This window comes from Colius striatus, chromosome 2, assembly GCF_028858725.1.
Source record: "Colius striatus isolate bColStr4 chromosome 2, bColStr4.1.hap1, whole genome shotgun sequence".
NCBI classification, from domain to species: domain Eukaryota; kingdom Metazoa; phylum Chordata; class Aves; order Coliiformes; family Coliidae; genus Colius; species Colius striatus.
The window spans coordinates 62146445-62166790 of NC_084760.1; the positions used below are offsets into that span (position 1 = coordinate 62146445).

Consider the following 20346-nt stretch of genomic DNA (forward strand, 5'->3'; position numbering starts at 1 on the left):
CCGGGCCTCTGCGGGCAGCGGCTGGCGGAGAGGGACGCGCAGGCAAAGGGAAGCCAGCCCCCTTGACAGCCCAGTACATGGCAGGCGCGGGCAGCCGCGGGGCAGCCCCACACCTGTTGCGAGAGGAGGCCGCCGGCGGGCCCCGCTGCGCTGCCGCTCCTCGCAGGCGGGCGGCCGCAGCCAGCCGTATGCGCAGAGCCGCCCGCAGCCACCGACCCCCGGCGCTCCCACCCCTACCCCAACGGCGGGCAGCGCCTCTCACCTGCAGGACGCCGGCCCCCGCCGCTCCTGCCCGCAGCCTCCGCCATGTCTCCTCCTCGCCGAGCGCGGCTGCTCCGCCCCGCGGATCCGCTGCCCCGGGCAGGTGAGAGCGCCGCGCTCCTCCGCCCCCGCCGGCGGGATCTGCCCGGGGGCAGGTGAGGGCGGGCCCAGCCACCTCTCACGGGCGCGGGCCCCCGCAGCCCTCGGCGGCTGCCTGCCAGGTGGCGGGGCGGGCGGCGAGCAGCCGGCCCCCGCAGCCGCCCCCCGATAACCGATGTACTGGTGTTTCCTCAGGTGGAGTTTCTTCCCTCAGAGGGGCTCCAGCCGCGTTGGCACAGCTCATGAGGTACCGGCGCAGAGAGGAGGAGCAGGTTTGGGGATAACTACCAATTCCCCGCCGGTGTCTCGACAGCGGATGGCAGAAGAGGTGGCTGCCTCGCAAGCCCCCGCGCTGCGCCGCATAGTTCGGGAAAGAACTGTGCTGCTGCAGTCTCGTTACTGCGGCACGTGCTTTGAAACGTACTCTTAGCTGCCTGCAACGCCTGGCTTCCAAAAAAAGGCTCTGGAAGAGTTGCTGATTTATCAGTCCTTTCTGTAAAGGTCATAATTTTGTTACCTTCTCCACGAGTTCACTGAAACTTGCCCTAAGCTGCTTTCCATGGTCATAGCAGTGTTTCTATTAGAAGTGTTCTGGGTCTGGCTTAAACTATCGTTGCATTTTGCATCTGCTTGCAGGTAGTACCAGTCGATCATCAGAACCACAGCCAAAGACAGGTGAATGCACCGAGGAACTCATGATGCACAGCTGTGGCACACGTGGGCAAGCAGAGAGGGAGGTGCAGTGCCCCCACTCTGGCATGCCAGACAAAGCAAACTTCCACCACGCGAGGTCTTCCTTTCACAAACTGCTATATTCAGGGCCTAAGGCCTGATAGGGAGAATTAATGTTTTGTTGCACCAGGAGCTGTCTGTACTCCAAGAGAAGAGCTGAGGCTTGAGTGATAAACATGCCATGTGGTTTCTGGGCAGGAGACTGTTTGTGATACAGGAACAGGCTGGACTTTACCCTGAAAGGTGCAAGAGACTCCAAAATCAGCACTGCTTTGGTCAAGTTTGCACTTCTGCATTATGCCTGGCTCTCTAATGGCGTGGAAAGGCATCTCTCCATCAGTCTGAGCCCTAAATTACAGCAGCATTAGTCAAGGACCAAGAGGCTATCCAAGCTCAAAGGGAACAGTATGCTCTATAATCAAACGGTTGCCCTCAGCCAAACCCTACAGTAAAACACAACATGTTCTTGCAACACAATCTCAAATCCCTCACTTGTGGTCCACAAGGAGCCATGCAGAGGAGTCCCAGGCTGACCTGTCTGCTGCACTTTGTTTCAAAACGTTTGAAGCAGCCTGAGGTGGGGATAGTGCATAAGCTTTTGTGCACAGCTCTAGTATGTAGCTGGATAGGCTCTGCTAGTCAGGGAATGACATTTAGGCTGGTTCATGATTGCCCAAGTAGCAGAACTGTATGTGGCCCTGCCCTAGACATGCATCAGATTTTACAGTCTTTCAGTGAAAAAATACAGAACAGATCACTGAGCAGCACTGCAGAAGCCACCTTGGGGCTGGATGGGCAGCAGTGAACTATAGGATTAATTCTCAGATGGTGCCAGGCTGGTGTCATGGAGACATTAAATTGATTCCTTGATCATACTCCCATGTCTTACACGTACTTGGCATGACTAAGCACCTTGAGTCATACAGAACAGGCTGGATGCTTTCAAGGTATCAACACACGAAGCAATGCAAGCAGCTGCTGCTCCATTCATGGTGCATGAAATCAGAGGTTTTCAAAATGTAGTCATGGACCAAGAGAAGAGCACATTTCACACAAAAATCAAATTAGGGCAGGTCATTTTTGTAAGTTGCTTTTCCAGGGGTAGAGTTTTTTTACTTGCTTTGGGGTTTTCAATCTCCACCACTGGTCTTTCCAATGCTTAAAACTACCTTGACAGTGTACTGGTTTCTGCTGTAAGAACAGGAGAAACTGTCAAGCAGTAGCTATGTTTCTCCTGAAATGTAGTTTCAACTCATTCCAAAACCATAACTTATCTGTGCCCAAAGATCAGTAGAACCACCTTTAGATTAAAAAAAAAAAACCTGACAAAATATTTATGCTACTGTTCTTGGTTTAGTCTAATTTTTAAATATACAATTGTTGTGTTTTAGCCAGCAAACAAATGACTACAGAACAACATGTTTAGACAACATGTTTATATTTAGAAAAAAATTTTGTTTTCTTTGAAAATACTTGCTAGACCTGAAAAATTCAAGGCATAAACTCTTCACCAATTACCAAGGCTTATGTAAAAAGAAGCAGCTTCATGTCTAGGCAAGTCTTACTCACATTGGAATTTTTTAAACCTGCCCCATAAGAATCTGATGATACCTAAGTGCTAGAATGCTGGAGTTAACAACAACAGCAGACAGACAGGGAATAGCCACCATCCTTTTTCATTATATGTGTGTATGCATAAACAAAAGTTAAAAACCCCAAAAAGCCATAATGGCCATTCAGTGCATAGAATCAGGAAATTAATTTCTCAAGTCAAGTAGGGGGAAGCCAGAGAAGAATTTGGTTTGTCCATTGGTTGTCAGTATGGGGAATCAGACTGAACAGGAAAACAAAATATTCAATGTTGTCATTATCAAACTCGGATCACAGTGACACACGTCAGAAAGGTTCCCTTGATACTCAGCATGATTTTTTTTCCTCTTTTTTTATTCCAATATATTCCAGTTCTACACCTTTATTATTTTAAAAGCCTGAAAATATAGGAAAAAGTAAGTCTTAGGTTCTTTTTATTTTCAACTGTGTATGTCAGAGATAGCTTTAGAACAAGCTAACATTACTGTGGTTCAGGTGTAGGCAACTGGTACAGTTCAGTAGTACATAAACAACTCTAAAACAAATGCACCATAGAACTTAAATTACCAAAAATAAACAATATTAAACTATGTAGGGTAGTAGGTAAAAATAATTACCCTTTAGGTCTTGCACACTGAAAGAAAAATACCTAATTATGATTGAAATTATGAAGTTCTACTACAGCTTATTAAGATATATTACAAAGAAAAAGAAACTAGATAAGTCGCTGTCACATTTTGGTTTTGTTCCAGTGATGTACAGTCACATGAATCTTACATCATTTTTTCATGAAATTAACATCTAGTTACTTTAACTACAGTATGTCATGAGTTGATAATGGGCTTTTTTGGTGCCTTTTTTTTTTTAGTTTTTGAAAAACGCGTGTAAAAACAGTTAATAAAGTAAAATAATGTTGCAGGTTGTTTATAGATTCCATATGGACTATAGGACTAAAAGCAGTCAGGAAGCTGCAGTGTTTTTAACATTGGTAAACAAATACTGGATTAAAGTGCAACAGTCCTTCTGACAGCACACCTGCTCTGTGCTGAAAGGAAATCTCTTCCTCTCTGCAGAGAAGCGAAGAAAAAAAATTCAGTGTCAGGCATGTTTCTCCCGAAAGTCAGTGATGGCCTTCCAGAGTGTGCATAGCATTCCCCCTCTGTAAAAGAAAATCATAAAGATGCTCAGGTAACAAAGGTACTCTGCAGCCTGAAAGTGCTCCAGTTCAGGTGCCTTCTGGTTTTCCTCCTCTGTCTTTGACCAATGAAATTCAGTTGGAAGGCTGGTCAAAGGTGAAGTTCAACATGGAACACTCAAATAGAGAGCAGAGTCCTTTACTGATTACAGTAACGGACAATCCTCACACTTTTATTCCTGCTTTCTAGAACTCAGATTTCTGGCCAGAAGGACATACGTAACCCACAACAGACTTCCAACATTATCTTAACATCTATATTTATTTTTTAATATTATTATTAAGTTTAAACTGACTGGGCACACACACAGTGTTTAATAACTTCTCGTTTCTATCTGAACTTGGTTCTGCAGTGAACCACATGCCTGGCATAATTAGGTGAAATCTAGCATTAGCTGTAATCCTTGAGTTGTATTTTTGAACCATGATGATTATGATAAACTACAGAAAGTTATGCTGTATCTACCTTTTTAAATAGAAGCAAGGCTCTGTGAGATATCCAGTGTCTCCAGGTGTAAGGTAAAGGCCTTACTTTAAAATTTCCCCCCTTTGCTTTCCTTTAATAGAAAAGCTTATTTTAGAATTTAAATAGTATCAGCTATTTATCAGGAATGTATTATTACACAAAGACATACTGGAAAGCATTCCTTATTTTACAATTAGTACTGCACAATCCCAGAGACAGTTATTTTGTCTTGTATCGAAACACAGCCCCTGCTCAGGAAAGTTCTTTTACTTGTGAAGCATTACCTCAGTCTCAAACATTTCAGATCATCTCGTGTAACACAGCAGAGAATATCCATTAATGTATAGTCTTCAGCCAAGAACTACAGAAAGAACAGTGTGTTAAAAATATAATCTAAGTTTTATATGCTATCTTCCTTTAAAACATAGATTAGAAGAAATCTAAAATTAGGCCAAAATGGGGCACATGTAACAGATGAAGCCACATTGTTTCTAGAAATACAGTGAAAGTATTCAAATTTTATACTGTATATGCTGTATACCAGGCACAACTTGAAAGGTATCATACTTTTACAGCTACTTAAAACTTGTTAACTGGCATTTCTTTTGTTTCCACTGATATCTCCAGTCAAGCTTCAATGAACACAGTTTAAAGCATAGTTAACACATTTCACCCATGAGGAAATTAAAAACAACAGCTAAGACCTTTTCAATTTGATGTACTTGAATTCTGAGGAATCCTTTATCTGATCTGTAGGGGTGATAACTACAGGCAGGTTTTCCTAGGTCAGATGAAATTTTGAGATGCTCAACACCTCTAAAGTTATATAATTTGCTGCAAAGCAGACTGATCTACTTTAGGAGATTTCACTTCAAAGCAGTTAGATAAGGGTGAACTTGTACCCTCTATCCAGGGTATAATCAGCAGGAATCTGCAGTATGTGAAGACACTGAAAAATTATGAACCAAAGCAATAATATTTTACTAGGACATTTTATTCCCTTATTCATAGTGAGATACAGAAATTATTAACAATACTGTATTTTTATGAAGGCCTTCATGTTCACGGCTTTTTCCTATCCTCTGAAAAAAAAAATCTTCCACATGTGCTGAAGTAATTAAAAAGGTTTGGTATTTCTTGCATTGAGTCACAAAAACAGTACTGCAACTGTGTCAGAGACTGAACAGAACCATTCCTACCTTGTTTATCGTGGCCTCATCGGCTCCTTGAACATTCAGCCAGTTAATGAGATCAGGGTCTTCAGTCCCTGTGCCAGTGGAACGACGATGACAGACAGACAATCCAGGAATATCTACAACAAGCATTTTTGAGAAAAGGGTTTGTGTTGCTAAAGCAACGTCTTGTCATTTTTGAGTGCTGAAGCACTACCTTCAGTGAGCTTTTCCTTCAAGCTTACAATACCAGGAGACCCATAAATAAAAACAAATGTCAGTTCCCAAAGGACACACTTATTTACAACTTATAGATATACCAGTTATATATAAAAACCTTATACATATCTTTTATATGTATATTTTTTATATATATATATATAAAAATATATAACACATGCACACACATATATATATAACTTACATATATACCACATATACACCAGTTGGTTGGGGCACAGTTAAAAGTGTGAAGACCGATACAGGTATGTTTCTGTCCTCTTCAGAAAATTACTTCACTAGTACAAGGCCCAGAAATTTCACTGTTAACTGTTGTACACTCAATTGAACTAAACTGTTCAGCATTTAACTCATACAATTGGTGCATAGGTAATGCCTTAGAGTGAGGATCAGCTCTTTCTAGAAAGCAACACTTCTGTGAAGCACATTACCCGGAAACAAACTGCATTAGCATTGCCATCATCTGCAGGGAGCTTCCCTCAGTAAGTTTTCATTTGTATTTATGTCTTACTAATTAGATGCTTTTGAACTTTCAGTGTAAGAGTTGCCACAGTCTGTAATTCAAAGAATATATACCCAAACGTACTAGATTATCCTCTTTAAAAATAACATTTATTCTGTAGGATATGAGCCTTGTACTCTTCTGTATAATCACAATCAGAAGTACTTAAACTATACCATTCCTTGTACTGTGATTAACAAATTCAGTAATTTGTTTCCACAATCTACATTCTTACTTTAAAGCAAACCCTACAAGAAGCAGCACAACAAAGCATCTTTGATGAGACTGGCTCAATAAATAGAATGGAAGTTTAACTGCCACTGTCTTCATCTGTATCCAGTATGAAACTTCTCCTTCAAAATTATTCTTACCTATTGGCTGTGACCTAAGCTGTAGGTTTCTGATCTCTTGATCTTTTTCTTCTATAGCTTGATGTAAAAGGACTTGAAATTCTCTCTCCTTTTGAACCAACTCCTCCAATAACCTGTGAAGTAATGGGAAGGAAGCACTCATTTCCTTAAGTTGTTTCACATTTTCAGGAAAACAAAAGATCTTACTACACTTCAAGTAAAAACCTCTTGACAGAGACAAGGACAGACTTCTTCAGCTTTCATCAGAATATCCTCTAACTATAGTTTTATTATGACCTATATCAAGGTCTGATTGATATATCAATCAAACATTGACTGGTTCCTAAAGCTATATATATATAGCTCTTAAAATAACCCCAAACACACCAGCTTCCACATACACATCCATCCACTAAAAAGGTGGTATGGTACAGAACTTCAATGACATTTCTACAGCCTGCCTTCTGCTTCAAAAAAACCCAAACCTGTGTACCTGAGAAGAGCAAATATCAAAGCGTTTCATAAACCAAGGGCTAAACTTAGGGACATAATGCTTTGTAAGGAAAAATGCTGTTTCACATCTCTCCAGCAGACATTTTCAAAGGTATAGCAAGAATGGAACTGTGATCAATACATAGTGAAAACTTATGATTTCATTTCTTAAATAGGAAAATACATTCCCATCCACAGAAGTGTTGTCCTTTCCTCACATACTAGGCACTTTCCTTGCACAGTAGGCCCCTGTCTTCCTATCCTTCATGAAGAATAAGAGGAGGCAAAATCTGTCGTCCTCTCCTAAGCAATTACTTTTGAGAATGTCAAGCAGAACAAAATTGGAACCCATGTTTGACTTCCTCTACAATGCAAGCCCAGAGAGATTCAGTGGTCAGTACTTTTCAAACTAATATGAAGATGATCAGAATATAATATAAAATTAGTGCATGAAACTACTGCAATTTGATATTTTAGAAAAGCATTTTAGTAAAAATGAGAACTTGTGAACAATATGTATTTAGGAACTTTGTGAGAGACACTGGATACGGAAAACACATTGAAACCTACCACTGACTTCTCAGTCTTAGGAAGTTCTACCTTGAAAGGACATTTCCTTCTTGAAGCTTTTGTCAGTTTGAGAACTATGCAATAACTGTTCCATTTTAGCATTATTTTGTTCCTTTTTTTAAATTCCTGCTTATCCCAATAAGGCTTTTATGATCACTTTAGCAACTGTCCATATTATTTACTCAACTTCTGCATGAACGTGATACTAAGATTATTTGGCCAAAAGCTTTGCATTTGAGAGATTTACAAAAAGCTATAAAACAGTACCGGTACAAATTGATCACTTCTGATACGGCTCCCTATCATAAACTTGGGAAGTAAAACGAGCCAATCTAAATTACTGATGCATTGATTTAAGCCTATCAACAAGGCAATTAAAGTCTTTCTCAGTGGTCATCACAAACAACAAAATAATAATAACAGAACTTCTCAAAAATGCTAACAACTAAAACCGGCACAGTCTAATGAATTACTGCAATTGTGGCAGAATTCTTAGACACATTTAAAAGTGAAGTGCAATGCAGCATTTTAAATTAAGTTAGAACAATAGCCACAAAGAATGTTTTTGCAGAATAACAACTGTCATATTGAAGATATTCTCTTTCTACAAAGGCCAGATTCAAAACCTTAGTGAATTCAGTAGGAAACCCAATGTCATAAATCAGATGATGTAAAAGCTATTATATCTACTTTCAACAGACGACCTGGTACATTTTAATGAAAAGCAACAAAAGTATTATTTGGATAAAATAATGGAGGTAGTTTTGTCTCTGACATTTCATAGAATCATAGAATGGTAGGGGTTGGAAGGGACCTTTAGAGATCATCTAGTCCAACCCACCTGCAGAAGCAGGTTCACCTAGATCAGGTCGCATAGGAACATGTCCAGGCGGGTCTTGAAGACCTCCAAGGAAGGAGACTCCACAACCCCTCTGGGCAGTCTGTGCCAGGGCTCCCTCACCTGAACAGTGAAATAGTTTTTCTTATATTCAAGTGGAACTTTCTGTGTTCCAGCTTCATCCCATTACCCCTTGTCCAGTTTGCCAGCTACTATAGAAAAAAGGGATGTCCCAACCTCCTGACACCCACCCTTTAGATATTTATAAATGTTCCCCTTCTCCAGACTAAACAGCCCCAGTTCCTGCAGCCTTTCCTCATATGAAAGATGTTCCAGTCCCCTGATCATCTTGGTGGCCTTGTGCTGGACTCTCTCCAGCACTTCCCTGTCCCTCTTGGGCTGAGCAGCCCAGAACTGGACACAGCACTCCAAATGATGCCTCACCAGGGCAGAGTAGAGGGGTAGAAGGACCTCCCTTGACCTGCTGGCCACACTCTTCTTAATGCATCCCAGGATGCCACTGGCCTTCTTGGCCCGGAGGGCACATTACTGGCTCATATTTAGCTTATTATCAATCAGGATATTTTACATTTCTTAAACAAAAAAAAAAGAACCACCACTTCTCAGGTTTGAAGTGGAATATGCATATTTCAGGGGAAAAAAAAAAATCCAGACCTCTCACTTATTTCTTCTTTTAAAAAGCACAGCTGTTTTTTTCCACCTTTCTTTGACATACAGAATTTATTTATCAAAAAGGTAATGCCTGCTGGTCAACATAGATTCTCCTGCAGTGAATCCTCTGTCCAAAATAAGCCTGAAGCTATTTCTTCGTGGAGTTCCTGTGTGGCTGCTGACTAGCTTGAGTTCACTCCCCAAGAATAACCGTAGAAAAGAACAGCAAGTTCTGCCTTAATGGAAACAAAACATAACACCATTCATCAGCCATAAACAGCAAATGAAGGTGAGAAAAAGCAGAAGCTTGTCAGCAGCTCAAGTTTTGCAGATCTTCCTTGAAAGGGCACTTGAAATCAAGGCTGACCTTAACTGGCATCGCTATTGCTTTGAAATGAATAAAATTGATATAAGTGATCAGTCACAGTCAAACAATGACCATCATTTAAATTAACAACTTGCAGTACCATGGGATTTTGATACTGTCACTACTGTTCTAGCACATATATTTAAAACCCAATACATACTGTCACAAGTAGACTAGTGTCTCCTCATGTCCAGACTTACCTGTTTGTCTCTAATTTTAGTCTACCCAGCTGGACGCTGAGTGATCTGTGAGCAGCCTGGGAGTCATGGGATACTGTAGAGCTGAGTGTGCTTACACCTGAGGTAGCTACCGCATCTTCCATAACAATGCAAGGCTGTTGGATAGTTTGATTCTGAGGCTGCTCATCTTGATCTACTTCAACTTCTATATCATCTTGATCTGCTGTGTCACTTTCAGATGCAAGACTAAAATGTGGCCTCAATTCTATTAGTAAAATTAAAACATAAGCAAAAGAAAAAAAACCAAACATATTTTAATATTGTTAAACATTAGTTAAACATTAAACTGAAAGCAGACCTGAGTGATTATTTACAGATCATCCTACAGCTTTGGTTAAACCACACCTGAAATATCTGTACCACAAGAACATATGTTATTTTCTACAGCTTCAGGGACACTTGGACCATAACAGCATCTTAGTTTATGCTTGCTGTTATTCACCTTATGAAATGTTCAAAAGCTCTAACACACACACAAAGTGTATTCCAGATTTGGGTAGCATTTCACGTCAAATTGTGATTAAGTACTAAACACAGCAGAAGTACTTTTGTTTGCTTAATTCCATTCTCAGTGGTTTGTAATGGATTTGTTTTATTTAACAAATAACCATTACTTCTTTTATATCCAGCTAACACCTATTGTTGTTATTCTGGTATATTCAGCCACCTCTCATAAGAATACCATGTTTACCAAAAAATTGTATCCTAAGATACAGAGGAAATAACAAGTCTCTCTCCTGACAATTAAAAGTAGCAGACTTCCTTTCTAGTTAGAGAGAACACAGTTTATTTTGTAATGATGTACATTTACAAAACTGCAAACACAAAGCTATATGTGCACTCTAGTTTCTGTTATTCCCTGTTTAAACTACCTACCAGAGCTTACTAGGTATGCAAGGTAGGTACACAAGATCTTATACTTCTACACAACCTATTGTTGCAACAGCATCTGTTTGTTAATTCTAATAATTTAATACAAATCTTTCTTCCTTCCTTCAATTGTGGCTTCTTACTGTCGAGTACTCCCTTTAGTCTCCACACCAAAACATACTTTTTTTCCTGAATTACACTTGGCTTTTGTAGGTTTTTGTCCTTTCTGTTGAAGAAATGACATGTACATTTCTCTTTACAAAAGGAAGATCTTTCTTGATTAATTTTTTCTCTAAATTTCAATGCTACGTATCTTTCTCAATGCTGAACGTACTAAGATTAACAGAGCTGGGCCTCCTCTAGATCAAGGAAAGCAGATTTATTGTATAGCAATTACCCAGGTATTGCTGGGCAAATATGTCAGAATTTCCTTTGAGCTTCTGCATGAAGCTAATAAGAAAAGAAGTTCATTTCACGATTGTACACCACCAGGCAGTATCATCTGCTTAGTATCATTTCTAAAACATTCCATAACTTTTAACACTCTTAAAGCAGGTATAAATCTTCACATCATTCACAGGAAAGAGAAAAAAAAAAGAGAAAATTAAAAACTCGACCCAATATCAAAGGCAAAGGGAAACAATCAGAAGTAGAGTAAGGCAATTAGGGAAGAGACACATGATCAGGGCCCAAAAGCTGCTACGGTACAGAGGCTTTTATTTAAGCTTGAGCACATACAACTAACATTGATACTGAGCTGTACAGGGAAAAAGAGTCTATTTAGGAGGAACTCTATTGCTGTATAAAAGAAGTAAAGTATATGCCTGTTAAAAGCCTTTGACATTCTAATCAAAAGACATATTTGCCTCATGATTTGAAATTAACCCAGAAACCCTAGTTATGCCTTTGATCATTGTGCTGAGCATACAGAAAATACCAAGGAGAGCAGAAGAACTGTAACTTTTGTTGTCATAACTCCTTGTTAATAATTTCAGACTTAACCCACTTCAGAAAACAGGAACATACATATTCTGACTACTTTAGACTTAAAGCACTAAATAATGTATTTGAAAATTTCACCATTCATTCCACTGTAGGGAACAGGGGAATCACAACCTTAGAAACTAAGCAGCAGTTGAGAAACTAATTTGGAAATAGGTAGAGTAATAACAGAAAGGCCTAGCTGCTTCTACAGATTCCTTCCCTCAGCTAAGCCATGCATTTGACTTTTACAACATGCAAAACATCATATTAAAACTACAAGCATTGCAGATTTTTTTTTCCCTTTAGACAGCTTCTGAGCCAGACAGATTTCCAAGTGCTCCAAAAAGCACATCTTTAACCTATACTCTGGCAAAATGCATTCCAAAATGGACAAGTGCTGGCAAGTGGTCTGTCCTGTGCATTTCAGGAGGAAGCATCATGCACCTCAAAAAATTAGGCTCCAGATTTGCTACTAACCTACTACTGCTCACTCAATGGGTTGCAGAATTGTTTAGATTATGCATCTTGGAAAGGTGCTTTCCAGAATAACTTGGACAATACACTGACTAGTTTTTGAATTGCAAAACAGAGAACAGGAAAAAGGCCACTGCTGGTTTCAAAATCTTAAGTGAAGCATTGTAATCACTGTTCTAAAGCATGTCTCAAGAGGTGAGTTAATAAATATTTGCTGAGTACTAAGAAATAACTCACCTGGTACCAGAATAGTAATAGCAGTCTGCACAGCTTTTCTGATTATGCTGTCCAATGCAAACATCCAATGTGGCTTGATGTTATGATTTCGGAGAACTTTATTGACCTAGCAATAGAGAATTCTGGTTCAGATATTACATCTCCCCCCACGCTTAATACTGTAACATATATGTCAGCATTACATAAAGTGTTTGAATGTATAGGTGTTGTATCAAAGCAGGTGATTAAAACTATTTCATGTTTTCTTAAATGAAGAAGTTTGCCAACTTCCATCACTGTATTACAAATCATGCAACACAATATTTTTAACAAGTACTAATTCCTGCGTTGGTTTTTGATGACTATAATACTAAAGTTTAACCTTCACAGGTATGGAGAAAACTTAAAAAGAACATGAGCAAGACTAAAAACAAAGGCTCCATAGTAAAAGGTTTGTAACTAATCTTGTTATTTTTTTGGCACCATATTCACTGCTTGCTCTGAGCAATACTTATCTACTTGGAAATACAATTGTAGGAAATAAAGAACTAATGTAATGTTGCTCCTTCTTAATTCAGAAAATAGTTAACTAATGTTAGCTTAAATAGCCAGGGGACTTCATTTGTGTGCTGCGTCAGTTTCTCTTTCCTTCTACTTTTTACTTTATATAATCAGTTTTCTACACTGAGTTGCTCCTAATTGCCTAAAAAGATACTTCCAAACTGCTTTTAGCCATATTCCCAGGTGCCTCTGTGGATGCTTCATACCACTTGTGAGAATGTCTCTGCCTTGGGGGAATTGTTTTCCAGCTCCCAAACGGAAAGGAAGCAGCAGGTAGGGTGACAGTGCTACAATGAAATTCCTAGCCATAAGTAAACAACACAAAACCCACTTGCTAATGTTTTCTAGCCACAGTAGTCATCCAAAACAACAGACTCTTTAGGAGCAGAACTCAAACTTGCAGGAAGAAACAAATATAGCTATTTTTAAAAAGTACAAAGTTACTCGAAGGCTTACAGAAAAAAAGTAGCAACTACTGCTTACTCAAAAACATAGCAAGATAACACTTGATTCTTGGGTCTTCCTAAACAAGAGATTAGTTTAATTCTCTCACATTATAATAACCTCTCTGTAAAAACTGACTGGAGTTACACAGATGATACATTCAGAAGATGTGTACAAATTAATACATGTCATGAGAATCACTATTTTCTTGCCTCAAAGCAACAATAAGCAGTAATTTACCTGTCTAAAGTTTGGCTGGCATGGAGTTAGTTTTTTTCAAAGCAATCCATGTGGTGCTTCAGATTGGTGACTAAAGCAGCCCTCTCATGTTTTAGCTATTGCCCAGCAGAGCTTACATAACATCAAGGCCACCTCTGTTTCTTATGCTGCCTCACCAATGAACAGGCTGGGGGTGGACTAAAGGCTGGAAGGGGGTGAGGTCAGCACAGCTTGCCTAAGACATATTCCCTGCCACATAAGATCATGTTCAGCAAAAAAACTAAGGGGGTAGTTTTTCCAAAGGAGCTGTTGCTCAGAGACTGTCTGGACTTTAGTCTACTAAGGGTTAGCGATTGCTTTTGCATTACTTGTAAGGTTTGGGTTTTTTTCCCCTTCACTTATTAAACAGTCTTACTCTTGACCCACAAGTTTTTTACCTTTTGCCCTTCTGAACCTCTTCCTCATGTCACTGGGAGGGAGTGAACCAGCAATCGGGTAGGGGCTTTACTGCCCCAGACAGCCAGGGTCAACCCACCACAGTACCTGTGTTTCCTCAAACCTACTGCCAATGGCCACGAGGTGGCACTTGAACACCGTGTTTGAACTTGGAGAGCCATCAGCAGCCCCAGGGGAGCCTGCCCTAAGCCTCACACCTGGGCAGGAGCTGCCCAAGGGCCCAACAGCTTGCCCACAGCTCGCTCAGGCAGCAAAACTCCTGCTTGCAAGCACTTTGCCCCTTCCCATACGAACTCCTACCAAGATACTGATTTTAGCTAAAGTGCAGCCTATTTAAGTACTGAAGAAGCACAATGCAATTTCATCAAGAACACAACAATCAGCAGTAATGTGGTTTAGCTACTCACATCACAGCACAAATCTACTTTTTCTTAGTTGCTCTGATAAGGATATTGTGATAATTAAACCTTAATACCTGAGATTACCTTATTAAGTCCTGAGAGCAAGAGAACTACTCTCCCTCGCTTTTAGCAATATCTCAGTCTTTGTAGTGTCTGAGGCCTTGATGCTGATCTGGATTTGAACATTCTACTACAGAAACTGAATGTATATCCAAAAGAACTAAGACTGCACACATATAAAGCAAAGGCTTCCTTTGAATTTTCAGTGAGTTATCTTAGTTAAATAATAGAAGTACTAATGAAAGAGACTTTTTTCAATTAAATCCTAGCAAATTGTAATTACAAAGTTAACAGAAAAGGCAAAAATTTTACTGAAAAGAACATGACACAGTCAATTACCACTGACTGACTGATGCCCAGCAGCATCTTGATCAGAAAAATCACAGTTATTTGTACTTTTCATCCCTCAATTTTTTCTCAACCTTGTATGTTTAGTTTCTGGTTTTGTTTAATTTTCCCCCAAGTGTTAAAAACCATACGAAGCTAAGTAGAATGGAGAGCTGGAGTGTACTTGAAAACTTTGATTTATGGAAACCTCTCCTTTACAGATTTATTTCACACATTAGGGTTTTTCTTCTGCAAATGCCATCTAATTCTTGTTAGTGTAGTCTGTGCAACACACAGTATACGTGCTATGCAATCCTTCCTGACAGGTCTTCTACTTGTCAGAGTGCCTTAGGTTGAATATTAACAGAGTCATCCACCTTAAATACCTACATGGATTGTCATTTCATTTTTACTACATCAGTCAGGACAAGCGATGCCCAGCACAGCTGCACTCTCCCATGTTGGCTATTCATCACAATCATTAAGCCTAACTGCTTGGGAACTAACATTTGAACACATAGCTTAAGAAAAACACCTTTGCTTTTGGCAAACTGGTCTTTTAAAAGGATATCCATTCTTTCTCACTGCAGGAAATATGAATTTTATGTTAATTATTGACAGAAAAGTAATCTTTTCTTCTTCCTTCATATCCTGCTTATTACAAATTGAAATGAAAATGTGCAGTTTGGCAGAAACCTGTGGCTAATCAAAAACAGTAGAATAAGACCTCAATACAGTGTCAACACATAAACAGCCTACTACTGGGGGCACAGAGTGGATAATGATTGTATTAGTTTATAAGAGAAGTCAAGTTCAAGAGATTTACATTTATTTAGGATAAGTTTGACATTCAGTGTTGGTCTTATTTACCAGAAAGCCCTCCAAAATCAGACGTTTTAAAAAGGTTTTCCTGCTTTAATATTATCACATAATGTTTACACAACTATGCTGAAACTTCCAGATGCTTAATCAGAAAACTCTCAATATTTGTGTTCAGGGCCTGTGTTCTACCAAATGATCACATAGCAATCAAACAAAGTCAGGGCTGTGGGCTGGGTTCAAAGACCTCAAATGTTATTGTTTCAGCAACTGTGGATGGAAGTTAATTAAGTTCTGTTTGCTTCTAGCTTTTGGGTTTGGTTTTTTTTTCAGTTCTGGTGCACAAAGTCCATCGTAAAAATGACAACTTACAGCATCTTGAAAACCAAACAGCACAAGCTGCACTTGACTGATACCATGGCTGTCGAAGTCTAGCTCCAGTTTCAGTTTTGAAAGAGTGGTGGCGATAATTTTACGATCAGTGGACCGCACAAACTCTCTGAGGCTGGAAACAAGTGTTGTGATATGTTCCCATTTTAGCTTGGGTTCTTCAGTTCCCTGGCAGAAGAGAGAGGAAAATAAATATTTTGATAGCCATTCTTTTGAAACATACACTTGCGACAATAACATCAGCTGGCAACATAGATTTTCAGAAACTTTACTGCTGTGGTTAAGGTGAAGGTGCAGCTGCAGGTCAGACAACAGTAGCAGCATAACTACAGCAGCACAGAACTCTACCACTGAGTTGCCTGGCAATGCAGATTACTTGACAAGCAAGTAGCTGACTTTGTTCCATATCACTTGCTGAAGCATATGTGCACACTATAGTCTGTATGACTTGTATGTAAGTGAAAAGATACCAATAAATACATTGTGCAGTGAATACTACAAATCACTCGTCATCACAAACACACACATACTTTGTAGTGCCTCTAAATTCAGAGTGTCTCAGAGAAAACATGCTAAGTTCTGCAGTACCACTTAAAAGAAAGGATTAGTCAGAGTTACACAGAAGGTCTGGAAAGAGACTAGCTCTTTCCTGAATAATTTCCCTTGATAGGGAACTTCTATACTTAGAGCAGGCCTACAAATCTCTCACCTTTCTATTAGAAATATTCATATGTCTATTTTTAAAAGCTTTTGTGTTTTCACACAAGCTACTAAAGCAGCAAAAAGCTCAAAAGCATTCATAAGAATGTCACAAATAACTAGGATGCAGAGGATTGTATTTACTGTCTGAAGTTATATCAACTGAACACAAATTTAAATTCAAAATCTTAAAATTAAGCCAGAGATAAAAAAAACATACTAGTAGTTCGGAATGACATATTTGATGATTATTCTGAAGGAAGTTAAGTAATTATTACTCAGACTAAAAATATCTAACATTGATTTCCATTCTGTGGTTCTGTGGCATTTTACAGTTTTATGTCATAAATGTTACAGCTGACCAGACATGAAGAACCCTGTTTGCCAAGAACATTGAGGTTTTAACTGTAGTTAATGAATTCTGATTAGGATGAAACAAAAATAATCAAATTATTTGAGAGAGCAGCTAAAAAAAAGTTCTAGATCAGTCAAACATTCCACTGACTGAAGCACCCAATGATCCTAGCCTCTAATCCTGATCTGCTTTGATTTGAAGAATTCACCTGATGGCTATACTGAAGTGGATCCCTCACTCTGTCCTGCAGTAGATGATCTCCTTTATGTAGAAATAATTTTAAAAGCCATTAGGTCAGACAGGTGGACACACAACACACTGTATCCCTGGACTAGAAGACCCGAGTCCATCAAGGCATGCTGGGGGTAGGGCAATCGGTATGGCTTCCTAATAATAAGCAAGGATCCAACTGGGGAAGGTCATTCTCCTCTTCCTCTAGCCTGCATACCCACTGACTTTGTTGAAATACTTCTTACAAATTTTTTTTTGGTAAAGGGTAAAGTGCTATCAAAGCCTAAATCTAGATGAGGCCAAATAAGCAAGTCAGACTCTTCTATTCTTCTATTTCTTCTTTCTTCTTACATTTAAGCAGAACATAACAAGAAGCCAACTTAATTTCCCCTTAACTGCAGTTACTACCACTTTCTGGTGGTTTAACTAAGTTTCCTACTCTTTGACCAGGGTGCCTTTCTCAAGGGAGAAAATAGTGCTTGGGAATCAGAGTCTTCCAGAGTCCTCTGGAAGGGCAGACAGTGCCATGAACATGTGCTTTGAAGATTTTGGTTCTACAACTCCATGTCTCTCCGCTCCTCTCGGGCTGTTCCAAACCCCAGCTGAGGAAGGCATGAACCACCAAGCACGTTCTCTGGATTTTGTGATTGAGTTTCAGCCGCCCACAATTACAGATTATTCATTTCATACACATGGTAACAACTGTGTCTGTTATAGCAACACTCTAACAAAGCTCAGATCACGGGCATCTCTCCTATTGCCTTCTATTTTAACACTTTCTATAGTTACCAGGACAACTGCAGGCCCTCTCCCCATCAAGAGTTTGAAGTTCTTTTTATTGGAATGGCAGCAATTTCCAACCACAATAACTGTAGTACATGCGTAAGAATCATATGGGTTTGCATCAGTTTCCAAACAGTACTATCTTTGGAAGATGAGTTGCTGAATCTTATATAAATATGTTTTGGACCAACAATATTCAGCCTTGAGAATGAAGTGAGTCAATTAACTACTGACACACACATTACAAACAAGAACAAAAAAAAAATCATGTCATCCAATTATAATGTGGCAATGTGGCAACATTTAGCAGTGTGGCCATGACCTGTAATTTATTTAGTGTCATCCTGAACTGATACATCATCATGAACCATCTCCACAAAGCAGTGCCAAAAGGCCACTCTGCAATTATTTTGTTGTTTACTGAAGCTCCCACTGTTACTCCATCTTCCCTCCCCTCCATATGTGTTCCCAGCTGCTGTGAGGAATAGCTGCAGTTAATTTATTTCCCCTTTCATGGCTGTTGGCTAGAAGGCAATGGTGTACTAGTTACCCCTTTTTTTTTCCTACCTAACATAAGGCTAGAGCAGGACAAAAGACCAAAACCTCCCTCCATCAAAGCAGTTAGCAAGAGCTCTAAAAGAGGGTCAAGATAATCACCTCCTGGGGATGATCCCCTCTCTTACATGACTTGACCTAACAGACTCAGTTTCATTTGAAAAATCACTCGCAAAATATAATATCACAAAAACCTGTTCTTCTGTTGTCTGGCCAGTACTAATATCTGTGGATATACACAACATTTACAAACAACACAAAAGGTGTATGTAATGCAGCACAAACCATTTTCAACCCCTGACACACTATGATTCTAGGCAAGCCTATTTATAATAGCCCAAATAAAACAATAAATCATGAAAGCTTATAATGGTATATGCTTTCTAGTTTAATCAAACCTTAATTTTTAATTGCTTTATCATATATCATTTCAAAAGTTCCAGGTAGCTGCATATAAGCCTTCAAATTCAGTAAAATTTTTGCTGCCTTCTGAAATTACTTTACCTGAGCTAAAGCTTCCATCAAATTCCTCACCACCTTCTCTTGGTCCTCAGTTAATATCCGGTGAAGGGTGGCTCTCCTTTCACTATCCTTCTTCAGCATGAAAAACCCAGAATCTTTCTCTTCGGGTGAAGGAGGTGCACTGTGATCCTCAAAATTTTCATCTGGGATACTGAACGAAAGACAGTGAAAAGAAACTTTGTAAAAACAGCCCCAATGCACACATTCCTAATTACTGAGTAACAAAATGCCAGATAGCTCTTTACCTCAGAAAAAGAGACCGGATTCCCTTCCCATCTTTTTCTCCACAGGACTTGGCTCTTGTTTTGAAAGAGAACGGATCGATTTTTAACTCTGTATCAGGTGAGACAGAACCATATTCACTGCTGCTACTTGTGTCTTCCACCAGAACAGGGACAGGTAAGGATATACTCCGAAGATACTCTATTCATATGGGAATATTCAGAAATTAGAATTCCATAGAGTCATCACAGCTCTGATTTGAAAAGGCTGTTCTTTCAGAGGACACAGACTCCAGTCTTCCCACACACCAATATAACGTATTAAAACAAAATTGACAAAAACCTTCTAAATCTTATTCTTCTGGAAAAGAGTTATCTTTGTTATGTTTTTACTCAAAAGCTTCCTGAGATATGGAAATACTGGACTCTTTGCAAGTTCACTTACAGAACTTAATGTCTGAAGTGGATGTGCAACTCATATCATCATTATGCACTTTCAGCTGAAGGAAAATGTTTCTACTGGATAAGCCATCCAAAATCTAAATTGTATGCGTCTATGTAAGTATATATACACACACAAAATTCCTAAGTATATAATACATATGATAAATGTATGTAGCAGATTATTAATTCATTAATAATAATTACTTCATAGTCTTTGATTATTAATAAACATGCCTGTTAAGTCAGAACTTTTGCTTTTAAATACAGAGCACATATTACTGCTGCAAGAAGCCATTCATTATCTGCTTTGCAAGTTCACATTTCAAAGAGTTCTCGGATAGCAACTCAGCATGAAGGTAACTAGGTGCTTGTTTGGCTTCCTCCCCTCCCAGTTCACTTCCTGAAAGAGATGAGTATTTTGTGCCTCACAAGGGTTACAAATGCATTCTGGGTTGGTTTTTTTTTTCAGTTATAGAATTTAGCCTAATAAAGATTGACATTATCTTTCTTCACAAAGCTTGGCTGTATTG

The 20346-nt window shown here is 39.2% G+C and overlaps 2 protein-coding genes across 5 annotated transcripts in view; both read right to left on the reverse strand.

Moving 5' to 3' along the window:
• The window catches only part of MAP7 (microtubule associated protein 7), a 118915-nt gene extending 118452 nt beyond the window's left edge, over positions 1-463 (reverse strand). For all 3 annotated transcript variants that reach the window (XM_061990758.1, XM_061990757.1, XM_061990756.1), the window contains exon 1: positions 263-463. In XM_061990758.1, coding sequence (XP_061846742.1) covers positions 263-308 — 46 coding nt within the window. In that variant the 5' untranslated portion in view covers positions 309-463. The remainder of the gene's footprint in view (positions 1-262) is intronic.
• Positions 464-3099: 2636 nt separating this feature from the next.
• The window catches only part of MAP3K5 (mitogen-activated protein kinase kinase kinase 5), a 107598-nt gene continuing 90351 nt past the window's right edge, over positions 3100-20346 (reverse strand). For both annotated transcript variants that reach the window (XM_061990753.1, XM_061990754.1), the window contains exons 22-30: positions 19397-19574; positions 19134-19302; positions 15989-16174; positions 12351-12456; positions 9747-9990; positions 6629-6741; positions 5543-5655; positions 4628-4704; positions 3100-3841 (exon numbers count right to left, since the gene is read on the reverse strand). In XM_061990753.1, coding sequence (XP_061846737.1) covers positions 3781-3841; positions 4628-4704; positions 5543-5655; positions 6629-6741; positions 9747-9990; positions 12351-12456; positions 15989-16174; positions 19134-19302; positions 19397-19574 — 1247 coding nt within the window. In that variant the 3' untranslated portion in view covers positions 3100-3780. The remainder of the gene's footprint in view (positions 3842-4627; positions 4705-5542; positions 5656-6628; positions 6742-9746; positions 9991-12350; positions 12457-15988; positions 16175-19133; positions 19303-19396; positions 19575-20346) is intronic.